This window comes from Eutrema salsugineum, unplaced genomic scaffold (assembly GCF_000478725.1).
Source record: "Eutrema salsugineum unplaced genomic scaffold, Eutsalg1_0 scaffold_9, whole genome shotgun sequence".
Taxonomy (NCBI): domain Eukaryota; kingdom Viridiplantae; phylum Streptophyta; class Magnoliopsida; order Brassicales; family Brassicaceae; genus Eutrema; species Eutrema salsugineum.
In genome coordinates, this window is record NW_006256342.1 from 1,050,332 (window position 1) to 1,064,403 (window position 14,072).

The window sequence follows — 14,072 nt, forward strand, 5'->3', positions numbered from 1 at the left end:
TAATCATGGTCTTAGACCCGGTTGGACCGTTCGTGGGGCCTTCATAATTTGAATTTCTTTTTTTTTTTTGGTCGAAATATGATTTTAAGAGCATCAGCAATGCTAATACCTCATTAAAGGTACTTAAGCAATATAATAATATTAAAGTTATGTTAAGAATCTCAATTTAAAAATTAAGATTTGTTGCCTCTAATGCAAGAATCTGTAATGGATTCTTAAAAAAAAAAATCTTTGAACGCCAACGCCGAGCAGCCAACCGTTGTGTGTCAAGGTGGAGAGAATTCCGACGAAGGAAAGCTGCATGATACTCCTCGAAATCTCTGCTAGAAAGGGCTTATGGGTCGAACCGTCGAAGCAGAAAGATGATGATTATGGGTCGCCGTCGATGGCGTATCGGAAGCCGTGAAAACAGAGCATCAGAGGGAAATTGGATGAGATTGGTCTCGTTTCAGAAGGAATAATTCAATGGGTTTCACGAAATTACAAAGTTTTGGTCAACAACAAAGAGAATTTCTTCATTTTATTATAGCGATGGAGAAGAAGAAAATTTTCTCAGGAAAGAAAGAAAGAAGAAACACAAAAAAAAATTATCTCAAAGTTTCTATCTAATAAAATTATGGCACGTGGAATCAAGTATCGATTCTTATTGGTTTTAATATAAGTATAGACGTAGTTATTTGAAGTGTTTCTAACTGTTGATTTGAATTTTTTGGAGCTAATAGTGTAGTTTTATGTAATATGGTACGAATTGTGTAATTTTATGTAACATATGTGGTCATTGTGTAACATTTCCCAACTTTGACTAGTCAACACTCCTGCAGTGCTGACGTCAGCACATCCGCGTAGCAAATAGCCGTTAGGCGGGCATGCCGCCCGTCGGGAGTCGTCGGTGCCGATGATCCTATAAATACTGGATGGCTTTAGCGCCAACTTCATTTTCCAATAATCTCACACTAGGGCTCCATACGAGAGAGAGCGCGGGAAAACGAGTACGATTTCTTTGTTCGTAAAGTCTCGAAATGCAGAAGATAGGGTTTCCAGCGATGAAGAGCTTCGATCAGATCCGTTCGTTGGCTGGATCGGCGAAGAACTTCTCCTTCTCCTCGCGTCAACCTCAGGATTCCGTCTCTTCCGGAAATTTCTCGAATCTGAAGTTTACTGCAGGTTTTGTTTTTTGTTCGTTTGGTTTGATTTGAGAATTTCGTTCCGATACTTTCTGAGATCGCGCTATTCTGATGATCGCGATATCTGCGTTTCTGTTTTCCAGAAAAATTGGTGAAGGAACAGGCTTCTATGAAATCCGATCTCGAACTGGCGGTATTTCGAATGCTATCCCGCTTTCTTCTTACATTCTGCGTCTATTCGAACTTAAGTTTGATCGATGTGCTTAAGAGGTATGTATGGTGGTGTTGCTACTTGCTAGGATTGTGTGTTTGGTTGCCGTTCTTCTTTTTTAGCTGTTAACCGGAATAAGCAAGAAACGGAGATCTCTTTGCTTAGTTTTGCGAGTCTTTGATTATCCGCGGGAACATCTTATTTTTGGAAAGATTTTGGGACTGATAGATTCGAGTTATTCTTATGCTGTACTGCCAAAATACGTTGGTGTTGTTGCTAGGATTGTGCTTTTGGTTTCGGTTCAACTGTTTAGTTTTAAACCGGAATGAGCAGGAATACGCAGATCTATGGGCTTAGTCTTGCGACTTCGATTTGATTATCCGCGAGACATCTTAATTTTGGAAAGATTTTGACATTGATAGATTCTGATTTATTGTTAATTTCTTATGATATATTGTTAGAAATGCATTTGACCTGAATTTGATAGACAATTCTGATATTTTTCCATGATCCAGAATTCTAAGCTGAAGAAGTCAATGGATCATATAGCTGCTTTAGAAGAAAAACTGCAGAACGCTTTCAATGAGAATGCTAAGCTCAGGGTAATGCAAAAGGAGGATGAAAAGCTCTGGAGAGGGATGGAGTCCAAATTTTCTTCAACGAAGACTCTGTGTGATCAACTTACTGAGACTCTGCAGCACTTGGCTTCCCAGGTTCAAGAAGGTAATAATTACATGCACATTGGTCGTTGAGTTCTTGAAAGTACCTATGGTTTGTTGCTTTAAATGTTTCCTAAACTGCCTCTACAGCTGAGAAGGATAAAGAGTTTTTTGAGTCCAAATTCTCTACTAGTGCGGAAGCAATAGACTCTTTAAAGCAGCAAATGCAAGATCTATCTTTAAGATTGGGTGCTGCTGAAGAAGACATCAAAAGCCGTAAGTTTTTGGTTTGTTTCAGACATGTGTTGTTGATTCCTTTCATGGGAATACCTTTAATTTGAAAAGGATTGAGTTGCTGCAATATTGTTTACCAAACCATTCTATATGGTTCTTTTGTGGGATATTGTTATACATTTAAGTTAACCATGCAGGTGAGAAGGAGCTAAAGGAGCTCAACCTCGAGAAAGAACAGAGAGAAAACTCTTACCTAAATGAACAGTGTAGAACTGCCGATCTCTTAAAGGAGAAAGGTAAATTTCTTGCTCTTTTAGATTCACAATGTTATTCTCAGACGCAGTAGATCACATGTTTTATCTGATTTAATAGCTTAAGAATGTACCCACACACCAAATAGGTTGAAAACTCAATGTTTCTGAAGAATGTTCACTATTCAGATGGAAACAGGATAGAGAGTTCTTAGCTTTGCAGACATAATTCAAAGGAACGCACGCTTGTGTTATTACAAAGTTTCTGTATGTATTGGATCTTAATCACCTCTCTGGACGTCTTGTATCTCAACTTTATGACAAGATTTTTCCCTAGATTACATGATAAGATGGTGTTTAATGTTGCAATAAAGATATACATTACACATATGAAACGAGAAATATTAGTTTTTGATGCTATGTGATGGTATTGGTATTTGCATGGAATCTTCTTATATCCCTTCTTTGTGGCAGATGTTATCATAATGAATTCTGAAGCAGCTATTGCTGAAGCAAAACTCAACATTGAGAATTTAAACTTCCAACTTGGGAAGCTGCGTCTGGAATTAACATCAAAAGAAGATGAAGCCAAATTCCTTGTTGGCGTCAAGGAGAAGTTGGAGCAAGAAAAGATGACAATTCAGATGAGTGCTGATAATCTATCTGAGAAACTGATTAACTCAGACCAGGAGGTCAAGAAGCTCGAGGGCTTTGTCCACTCTTTGGCAATCGAATTGGCTGAATTAGACAAAAAGAACTTGGCCTTCATGGAAAAATTTGATAAGCTAAATGGTTTATATGGCACTCACCTTATGTTGCTCCAAAAGGATAGAGATATTGCTTCTGATCGTGCTCAAAGATTATTCAATCAACTCCAAGGAGAGTTCTTGACTGTGACTTTCCAGAAAGAATCTCTGCAGTCAGCAGGCAATGAGTTATATGAACAAAAAGAGGAACTGAAGAAAGCTAAAGAGTCACTAGTTTCCCAACTTGCCGAAGAACGCTGCTCCGCAAGGCAGGCGATTGAAAAGCTAGAGTCTGAAGCAAAACTTCTAGTTTCAACAAATGCTGAGTCAGAAGCAGTAATCTCAAAGTTGAAAGAGGAAATAGAAGCTTTGGTGGAAAATCTGAGGGCCTCAGAGAATAAGACGGTAGATATATCTTCCATCTCTTTGTGCAGTCTCTATCAAAATTATCAATGCATAGTTGTAATGCTTAATCTATTCTGGTATCTCGCAGCAAGAATTGTTGTTAAAGCTTTCATCATCAGAGATGGAAAGTAAAGAGAACTATGAGAAGCTGCAGGCTGATGCACAGAGAAAAGCTGAAGAAATGGAGATTTTGCAGAAAGAGAGTGAGAGCAATCAGCTGCGTGTAGAATCATTGTCGAAAGAGGTGAACCAGCTCCAAAGCGTTATTGAAGAGAAAGAGCTTCTTATCCATCAATGCAAGGAAAATGAGAAGAAGCTGGACCAGAAAACTGCAGAGGTTTAAGAAGATAGATATTGGACAAAGCTTTATGAGTTTAATCCACCTATTAGTAGTACTCATCACATATGAACTCCATTGCAGGACAAGGAGCTACTGGAAGCTACTGAAACTAAGCTTCTAGACGCGAAGAAGCAATATGACCTGATGCTGGAAAATAAACAGTTGGAATTATCAAGGCACTTGAAGGAGTTATCTCAGAGGAATGACCAGGTATATCTGGATCAATTTCTTCATATATGCTCGAATGGTATCCGGAGGATTTGCTTAGCGCCCTTAATCAAACACACCAAAAATTTGACGACATATGCTTTTCTGATGCTTTTTAGGCAATCAATGAAATCCGGAGGAAATATGATGAGGAGAAGCAGGAAATTATTAATGCAGAAAAGGAAAAGGTCTATGCCGACAAAATATTGTATTGAGATCGACCAAGCAATCGATCACGGTTCTGAGATGCTATTGGTTCTGATTTCAGGTTGAAAAGGTTATCAAAGAGTTATCAACGAAATACGATAAAGAACTCTCAGATTGTAAAGCCGAATCAAAGCAGCAATTGCTGACCATTCAGGAGGACCATGCTTCTCTGGTATAGTAATCTCCACTAAAACCTGATGTATCTGAATATCACCAAGCATAGATAAGCTTATACATGTGTTAAAGTGACTTTTCTAAGATTTCAACCCCTCTGAAGGTTTAGCACCAGAAGATGCAGCTATCTAGATCAAAGTCCCTTTTTCTCTGGATTTTCTGTTTGGAAGTTTAATACTGAGCAGGTTTTAACTAGCAAATAGACTGATAAAGCTGCATGTTCATGCAGATACTCACTATTCGAGAGGAACATGAAAATAGAGAGTTCAATCTCAAAGCCAAGCACGATGAGGAACTGAGACAAGCTCAGATTCAGGCTGAGAATGAATTAAAAGAGGTACCAACAGACATAATTTGATAGTTCGATAGGAATATGAAGCCTCTGGTATTCAAATAATTTATATCTTTACCCAGAGGATAACAACAATCCGGGACGAGCATGATGTTCAGTTGAAAGCATTCAAGTGTCAGTACGAAGTTGATTGCAAGAAGCTGCAAGAAGAATTAGATCTTCAGAGATCAAAAGTTAGTGTATATCAAGATTCATTATAAGATGCACCTGTTAAGGTTCAAAACCTAATGACGTAAATGTGTTACCATCGTTTGCAGGAAGAAAGGCAAAGAGCTTTGTTGCAAATGCAGTGGAGGGTTATGAGTGACAAACCGCCTGAAGAGCAAGAAGTGAGCTCTAGAAAGGTTAAACCTCAACCACGAATCATTTTGATCCACTAAAAGAATGCTTTATCTACTATATATCATCATCAGATTTGAATAAACACAAACATATGTTAATTTCAACAACTTAATCATCTTGTAGGAATATTCAGTCGCATCTGCCAAAGTGAGAGGTTCTCGTCCTGCTGGTAGCAGGAGAAGCCAGCATACAGCAGTGATGATGCATGATGACGATGAACAGGTAGGAAATAAAATGCCATGTTTTTTTTATATCTTGTTTTCTGCTTTGTCAAAGTCTGCACATATAAATATGCATATAAATGAAAATGCAGGATTCCCCTTTTGTGAAGGCAACAGATACACCCGTGACAAAGATATTAAAGAAAGTTGAAAATGTGAATACAAGAAGCTTAATGAGCAGTCCAAAGCATCGTAGCAAGGTAAAACATTTAAAACCCTCTGTTAACTACTTTTACATCAGCTCCCAACCTCATCATTGGTTTTGTTGTTCGACTTGGCAGGTGACTCGTCGTGAATATGAAGTTGAAACGAAAGATGGGAGGACCACAAAACGAAGGAAGACAAGAGGCACGGTCATGTTTGAGGTAACCAATTCTGCGCATTAACCCTCTGATTTGGTTCATTTTAAATTTATAGATATGTTCAGCAGCCTTCTTCTCTGAGTTGGGACTCACCTTTTTTTTAATGGCTACAGGAGCCACGGAGGCGATCGACTCGGTTTACACCCACAGCTAAGACCCCTAGAAGTATCGCTAAGGTAAGATAGATCCCAAAAGTTTGCTAACTATCTGAAATGTATAAACCCCACCCCAAGTAAACTAGTGGTGAAGCAAGGTTGTTTAAATATCACTCAAGTAAAACTAGTATAATTTTGTGGACTGCACTTTCTTTACTAGAAGAATTGTTTAAGAGGTGAGGGAAACATGAGGAAGCATGGTAAAATTTTTTGCTTAGATCACAGTTACGGTGTGTTAAGGCCAAGTCTGTAGAGCGAGACCGTTGCCTAACACATAGAATTGTCTTGTACATGTACAGGTAGCAGGCATAAGCAGTCATCAACGCTCTGCAAATATTGGAGATCTGTTTTCAGAAGGCTCCCTAAATCCTTATGATGATGATCCCTATGCATTTGACTGAGCACTCAGTAGAATCTAGCACAAAGCCTTGCTCCTAAAATCGTTTTCCTTGCTCTTAAGGCTCTCTGCTACGCTATTCAGGAGATAATGATTACAGAAGTTAAATGTTGCTCACACATTTTGTACAGACCTTTCCTATTGCATCAACTTTGTCATTTGTTAATTGGGCGTGTAAGGTTGTGGATGTTGAAGAACTTGCTACTAGTTACAGAAAAACAAAAATAAACCCCATTATTGATGAAATCGTAACGATTTAAAAGCAAACGCTGTTTATGAACAATCATGAAAACCTAATACATAAGAAAATGCGGTGGAACTGGAACCATAGCAAAAGCTGATACAGACATTGATTCCAAAGGGGAAGAGATCAAGGAGATCGGAGAAAGAAGACAAGGAAGAAAGTGGAAAGCAAGAGAACCAAAACGACGAGAAGAACCAGCTCCATCAAGCTGCAAAGCTTAATCCGATTCCTCCTTTTCTTCTCTATCGCAAGCCTTCTCCTCAGATCCTCTAGTTCTCTTCGTGTCTCTCCTTCCTCCTGCTTCCGAAACAACACCAGACGAAATCTTCGAAATTACAGAACTACACTAGCAAATCAATTCCGATCGGAAGTAGAAAACGGAGAAAGAAGTAGGATCTAAAACCTCGCCGGCGGTATCGATGGTGGCTCGGGATGATGCGAGTGAATAGAGGAGCATCGTAGCTCTGGCGCAGCGGATTGCAGTTCGCACTCTGATCGATTCGTCTTTGCTGGTTGTCATCTCCTCCTTCATCTCTCTCTCTCTCTCTCTCTCTCTCTCTCTCTCTCTCTCTCTCTCTCTCTCTCTCTCTCTCTCTCTCTCTCTCTCTCTCTCTCTCTCTCTCAGCTTTGCTCTATTTCGATTTTGAGTTTCGAAACTAGCCCAGATTTAATGGAGCGCGGGATTGGATACCGTCTTACTTTCGCCCCACAAGTGACAGATGTCAATATATGATTAGTTATGCTACATAAAAATAAATCAATTATTTGAAAAAGTAAAATCATTCAGAAAATATGTATGTATTTCAGCGGATCTCGGGGTTTTCCCTCCTAAATCCTAAATGTTCCCTCGCTTATGATTTAGGGGCGCATTTCAATACCTCTTCGCTGTTGGAATTAGTATTTTCGAAAGAATACTTTAAAATCTTTATCGGAATTAGGAAAGGAGTCATGAAAATCGTTTGGGATACTCGCCTCTCCTGTTGTCGCCGGCAAGATGAATCTTCTGATCGTGGCCGTCGCCGGTAGAAGAATATAATCGCTCTACCGCTAGTCTCTAAGTTTCTCCTGGTAAGCTGCCGATTTTATTCTTCCCATAGATTTTTTATTTCCCTAGTAAATTAGTCTGTTTAAGTTACACTGATTTGGTCGGTATTCAAGTTTTAGAGTTGGCAAATAAATCAAAAACGCTGATATCGTTTGTATTCCATTGGAGAAATCCTGATTTGAAGATTTGCTGCTGTTTTATCTTCCGAACGTCAACAATCAGAGTGCACTGGGTTAGTTTTGATCAATAATTTGGCATTTCTTCAGACGGTTTTTAGGGTATGAAACATCAAACTACTCGATTTCTAAGTTTGGAGTTTTGCTTCCCTAATCTCAATAGTACGAATGGATTTGCTGTGTTGTTCTCCGATGTGTTTATTCGCCTTTGTTTAAACTATACACAGGCGATGTACTCCAATTCAGTAGATTATTTCATTAGGCAATCCACTATTCACCGCTAAGGCCCTGTGGTTACTAATTGCTAGATTACACATTTCCTACATAGCCACATTTTCAAAACCTTTTTGAATAAACTAATCTTCATCTACTGTTTTCTTGTAAGGCTGCGTCTTGGTTTTGCTTCCCACCTGTGAACTGTGTAAAGCTTCTCTCCTTCACGACTCCTTGTGGTATAAATATTTCCTATACCTGAATCTGTCTGATCATGTTAGCTTTAGTTCATTAGGTTTCAGCTTTTTTAAATCCTTTCATCTTCCTTAAATCCCTACATTTGTATCTGAAGACTTGTCAATAGCATAAATTGAGCATCGTGGGCTGCTACTGAACCATCAATTTATTCAAATAACTTGGTTTATAACAGCTTAAAAAATAACCCTCTTCTTTTCCTGCGGTGATAATATCGATAGTGACTACACTCAAGTTTTCTTGTCAAACTCTGATGCTATATCATACTTTGAACATAACTATAGTCAGTATCCATAAGTGTTTAAATGCAATTCTAGTAGATATAATTCCGTGTACGTGTTATGTCAAGTGCAATTCAATGCACATACTGATCGGTTGAGAGATCTAAAGCATGAACAAAGAGATTGAATATCCTTCATAGAAGCATAGAATAAAACTTTTGGTACTTATAGTGGTATATACATAACTTTTGTCCTTATCTAGTCTCTGATTCATATTATTCCGTACATAATATCATAGAGCCTAGCACAGGAGCCTAAGCAAATTTGAAGATTTAAACAGTTTTGTAGAGCTGTGATCATGTGGGTGCATGAACTTGCAGTTGGGACAAACAGGAGTTGATGTGCAAAGCATAACCAGCATGTGGCATTTCATGCACACTTTAGTTACCATCTCTTGCTCCTTGTGATCAACATCATCATCACCACCTTCAAAGGCAAGCCATGACAGCGATCTGTTTAATCCTGTCCCAATTGTGCTATTCTTACTCGGGCTCTTCATATTTCTACCCTTTAGTGACACGCTTTCGTTGTGATTTGAGGATTCGTTAACCTTTGTTGTTGTTTTTGAAGGTGAATAAGAAGGTGAAAGGTTCAGCTCAAGGTCTAGGCTCATCTTAGGTCGTCCAGCAATCACCGGATCTTTGGGGTATGTCCTATGATCCTCAGATGTTCTTGAGTTTCCCTAAAAATGTGAGGATCCATGTTTTAGATGCATGCTTATGCATATATCATATTGATACATATATAGAAATTACTTAAATACATGTATGAATATATACCTTAGCCTCGATAGATTTCTGCCAATCCGAAGGTAGAGGAGTGTGTAGATGGAGTTCAAAATCAAAAGTAATTGATCTCAAATTCTCTGATTTTGCTCGTTCATTGAACAGAGTGCTGTGGAGTTTGCCCTGTGATTGATCTTCTTGTTTGCTCTTCTTGAATGAATTATGGAACTCTTCTCCATAGATTGTGAAATCCCTCTTTCTAGAATAGAGGGTTCCTTCTTGTCGAGAAACCATTAGCCTCAGTCTTTGTTTCCACTGAGTGATTTATGCTTTTGAGGAAAGTTTAAACTCTCTTTGATCCTATGAGGAAATGAGCAGATAGACTTAAAAGTATGTGAAGATCGTCTCTATATATATACATGTAGGAAAATCTTCAGGGGAGTTATTGTCTCCACCGGTTCATATGGAGTAATTGAATTAGATACCAATATTAAAAAAAAATGGTTGATAGATTAGTAGTATAAAATTTTATATTTAAGATTTTCTTGGCGATAAAAGTGATGTGTCGACTATTGCATTTTAATATGAATATTTTGATATTTGGAGGAGGAATATAAAAAAGGGAGGGAAGTAATGTGAAGCATGATGTGTGAGTTCCAAGTTGGGTGTGTTCAATAACTCCAAACAGTCTCATTTAAATGCTTAGATGTGAAGTGCTAACCAATTTCTCTTTCTGCTTTTGCCACCATCATCATCATCGTCATCACCATAGCTAGAACCATTAACTACCTCAAGTTCTTAAATAGATAGTTATAAATCTTAAAATAAAAAACAGATTGTTGGTGAAGTCATGTGGATGGATGGATGTATGTATGCACCATGTGTGATGATAAGATGGAAGAATGTGAAGGAACCAGAGTTGGGAAATAGGGAGAGAGGTCAATAAATGGAGAGACAATAAAGAGAATTAAAGATGGGAGAAGGGAAGGTTGATGAATTGATGAATGCCGATGCAACTTTAATACTCACATTAACTCCTACTCCCACTTTTGGATATATAACACAAAATATACACATTACTAACCAACCTCCCTACCACTTTATTAGCACTGTTTTATTTTTATTAGTACAATAAAAAAAAAGGTATTTGAAACAATTTTAAATAATTCAGGATATGGCTCCTACGTTCATATCCCAAGTCGGTTTTATGAAGAAAAAAATGAGGTTTATTGGGTTTTTATTTTAGTATGGTTTTTTGGATGACTCTGGATTAATGAATCCTGCGATGCAAGATTAGTCCCACTCTTTTTAAAAATGTTATTTACCTTAGGAGGTTTTAATTATTTGATCTAATACAACAAATCGATTTAATAAAAAAAAAACAATTTCAAATAATTAAAAAGCTTTCAACGGCCTCATATTCATGTCATGTGATGAGCTAAGCTTCCTCGTTTATAGTTACGGCTCTTTTGGCTAGTTCCACATAAATTCCCAACTTCAATAATAATCTTAATCGATATATTTCTGTGTATATATTTCCTTGTTTTTTTTTTTTTTAATGAGCACCATTTTGATAGAATGAATATACAGAAATTACTCTTTCCTACAGGGTAATTAAAATTCCTCTTTTGGTAATACTTTTTCATTAAGGACTAATGGCACCCCCAAAAAAGAAAAGCAATAGTTAAGTCACATTTGTCAATGTATCCCTTTACTATCAACGACGACTGCGGAATATTGAGACTCGGTCTACTGATTCTTTTTTTGGTCGTTCGGTCTAGTGATGATGAAGAACAACGACAAACAAAGCCGTGATTCTGAAACCAAGAGAAGGATGTCTGAAAAACATGTTTTTTAAAAAAAATTAAGTCACTCTGAGTCCGCACAATGTCTAACTAATTTTTTTTGCTAAACCACAATGTCTAACTAAACCAATACAATAAGTTACAAACACGATGTCTATAGTTCCATATAATTGCGTATCCCAATCATATAAAGATGAATTAAAGATAGCTTCACTTGTATATTTTGGCTAAGGTGGTCATGTGTTTATATGCATGCCAAATTAGGAACCAAAACGTATAAGCCATATTTGTCTTTTAGGGTTCCATACTTTGTTTGTGTTTATTTATGAACTAAACTACTGCATTTACTTTTAGAACAAACATAAGTTTAGCGTGTTTTAATAGACATCAAATATGATATTGTATTGCACAAAACAAAACTCCAATGAATTGATAGATGTCATTCGTGTTTTGCGTATGTACGCATACAATTCTGGTTATACTTCGACTAGTAATAGACTAATAGTATTTATGTTTGAATAGATCGGTCTTTAGCTATTAAACTCATGCATAAATAGAACCTAATTGTCATCAAGATACATCTAAAATACTAAAAACGAAAAAAAAAGGTTACATATTATAAACTTTGAAAGAATGGGAGAACAAGCTTTTAAAGCTCCAACATCCGCTCCCCCATGCATGCAACCACAATAAAGATTCATGTCTCTTCTCTTCAATTTATTTCGTACTATAAACTTTAATTTAATAAAATGATATAGAAATATATATAATATATATATATATAAAGAAATAGAAAAAATGTGTTTGAAAGCTACAACGAAACATTAATAACATAATTGAACTACGTACATGCTTAGATGGAATCATTATTCTGAGTCCCTCAGTTAAGATAATTATTTTCTGAAATAAATTAGTCGTTTTTTCTTCTCTGAAATAAATTAGTTGTTATTTCCTGGTGGAAGAATTAAATATTCAGTACTTGTCTACCCGTTTCCATTAAATAATTGTGAATCGATTATAAATGCAAAATTGAAGTATATGCATTGAAGTATATATCTACTTGTCTATATAACATAAATTTTATCATACATCTATCGAACCATCTGAACTACGAATGCGTGAGCCTTTTAACATATTTGTTTTACCTTCAGCAAAAGTAAAACATTTCAGAAGTTGCCGTATAGATTTAGGCCAGAAATTAATACCTCTCAAAAGTGGAGTTAACTAACTATTCACATTTAATCAATCGAAATAATGTCATGCTTTTGACCAATTACAAAACCTAATGAGTAAGCTACTCAACGACGACCACATTCACTTAAAGAGAATAATCAGATGGTAAAACGCTAATCAATCATCTTCTAACTATAACAAAGAAAAAATATATTAGTTTTACAAAAGTTTCTTTGTTACCATAGTATAGTACTGTCACTGAATATATTTTTAAACATGTTAAAAACAAGATATAATTAATATGCCCGTTTGTACACTCTTAACGTTCAATATTTTGTTTGTGCGGAAGATTTCATGCAATTCAATGGATATTCATACGTGCGCAAGGATCAAAGACCTATACGGACGTCTTTTGAGTTTTGACCCTTTTATGCTATTTTGAGTCGTCTCGACTTTTATACTTATCATCCCGTTAAGTGATAACCAATCGGCTTATGTATAACATTAATGTAAGATAGCCAACAACATATAATAAAAAAAACTTATACGACTAAATAATTTGTTTGAAAACAAAATGCATGTGACGATGAACATTAAATAGGGTATATGTTCTTATTGATTACGGTTGATTTGCCCAAGAATTAGGTTTGAGAGGATGTATTGATAATGTGAATTAAATGCATCAGTACCCATAAATTAATGCAAACATTGTCGAGTTTTAAATAGTCTGCCGAAAAAACATAGATATGTATAAAGTATTTTTGGTTATCCTTATCATCGTTCTTAACATTTTACTTACTGGATTTTAGTAGGAATATTACAGTAGCTAGCTCTTCCACAATATAGAGGGCTACAAAAAAAGATATTTTAGTCAAAATATCTATGCATTGATTTAAATAACACAAGGAAATATTTATATACAGTATATCATTAACGAAAATATATACTGTACAACAAACTTAATTCGAGAAAATTTATTTCTTTACCACAGGCCAAAACTGATTTGTCAACGACTGAAAAACCAATTGAATAGTCTAGAATTAGGCTATGACTGGGCCGGGCCCAGTCATCCAGGTCGGGCTAGATTGATCATAATAAAACAGAAACAAAGCCCACCTAAAACTTAGATTGGTAATGTGTAAAATGATTATATGACGTAATGAGAACGTCTATCATCCAAATTTCTCTTTTGTTTTCGTCATTAAACATAAGGTATCTGATCCTAATTCTCCAATTACCTTCATGTGGTAAAATGGAAGGCATTAGTTGATTTTTTCTTTTTAAAGGAAACGTGATCAAGAGAAAAGTTTACAGGTATATGTGACGCATTATGTGACCACGATGTTAATATGAGCCAATGTACAAACTTTATTGACTGGCTGGTCCATATTTTAACAACTTCTTCACATAAAAATATCAATTCAGCAAGAAGAATGCAATCCTTTCAAGCTTCTTTATTGTTTTCTGGAAACTTTTTTTTGATCCCCAGAAGAGAAGTTGATTATATTTGATTATCAATGTAGAAAGAAGAAGATATAAATGTACCAAAGAAAAGGATAATATTGCAGAGAAGAAAGAAACAACTCTGCAAATTATAAAAATCCCTCTCATGATGGGGAATTGATATGTGCCTCCAGAACAAAGCTAACAAGAACGGATCTTGCTGCTGAAAGAAGAGGCATTTTTCTTCTATTGACTTTCAAATACACAAGCAAAAATAACTCAACTCAGAAAACAGAGTAAAGGCATAATTAACAATTGCATGAGA

General features: G+C 36.3%; 3 protein-coding genes across 5 annotated transcripts; 1 reads left to right on the top strand and 2 right to left on the bottom strand.

Moving 5' to 3' along the window:
* The first annotated feature begins 899 nt into the window (after positions 1 to 899).
* LOC18008912 (synaptonemal complex protein 1) lies at positions 900 to 6,613 on the top strand. Of its 2 annotated transcripts, none has more exons than XM_006389950.2 (18): positions 900 to 1,164; positions 1,268 to 1,317; positions 1,851 to 2,058; positions 2,145 to 2,270; positions 2,426 to 2,524; positions 2,954 to 3,630; positions 3,719 to 3,967; positions 4,052 to 4,180; positions 4,297 to 4,365; positions 4,446 to 4,556; positions 4,788 to 4,895; positions 4,973 to 5,083; positions 5,168 to 5,254; positions 5,376 to 5,474; positions 5,566 to 5,673; positions 5,755 to 5,838; positions 5,949 to 6,011; positions 6,290 to 6,613. In XM_006389950.2, exons 1-18 carry the CDS (start codon positions 1,020 to 1,022, stop codon positions 6,389 to 6,391), a joined length of 2,625 nt encoding a protein of 874 aa, XP_006390012.1. In that variant the 5' UTR covers positions 900 to 1,019; the 3' UTR covers positions 6,392 to 6,613. The 2 variants fall into 2 exon arrangements, with proteins under 2 accessions (XP_006390012.1, XP_024007441.1); XM_024151673.1 differs by having other exon boundaries at positions 1,104 to 1,164; positions 1,268 to 1,394.
* Positions 6,614 to 6,627: 14 nt separating this feature from the next.
* Positions 6,628 to 7,211, bottom strand: LOC18009220. Of its 2 annotated transcripts, none has more exons than XM_006389952.2 (2): positions 7,035 to 7,211; positions 6,628 to 6,931 (listed from the first exon to the last, which is right to left on the bottom strand). In XM_006389952.2, exons 1-2 carry the CDS (start codon positions 7,161 to 7,163, stop codon positions 6,758 to 6,760), a joined length of 303 nt encoding a protein of 100 aa, XP_006390014.1. In that variant the 5' UTR covers positions 7,164 to 7,211; the 3' UTR covers positions 6,628 to 6,757. The 2 variants fall into 2 exon arrangements, 1 of the variants encoding a protein (XP_006390014.1); XR_002897668.1 differs by having other exon boundaries at positions 6,749 to 6,928.
* Positions 7,212 to 8,751: 1,540 nt separating this feature from the next.
* Positions 8,752 to 9,764, bottom strand: LOC18009202. The gene is made up of 2 exons (XM_006389953.2): positions 9,381 to 9,764; positions 8,752 to 9,283 (listed from the first exon to the last, which is right to left on the bottom strand). Exons 1-2 carry the CDS (start codon positions 9,618 to 9,620, stop codon positions 8,843 to 8,845), a joined length of 681 nt encoding a protein of 226 aa, XP_006390015.1. The 5' UTR covers positions 9,621 to 9,764; the 3' UTR covers positions 8,752 to 8,842.
* Between the last annotated feature and the right edge of the window lie 4,308 nt (positions 9,765 to 14,072).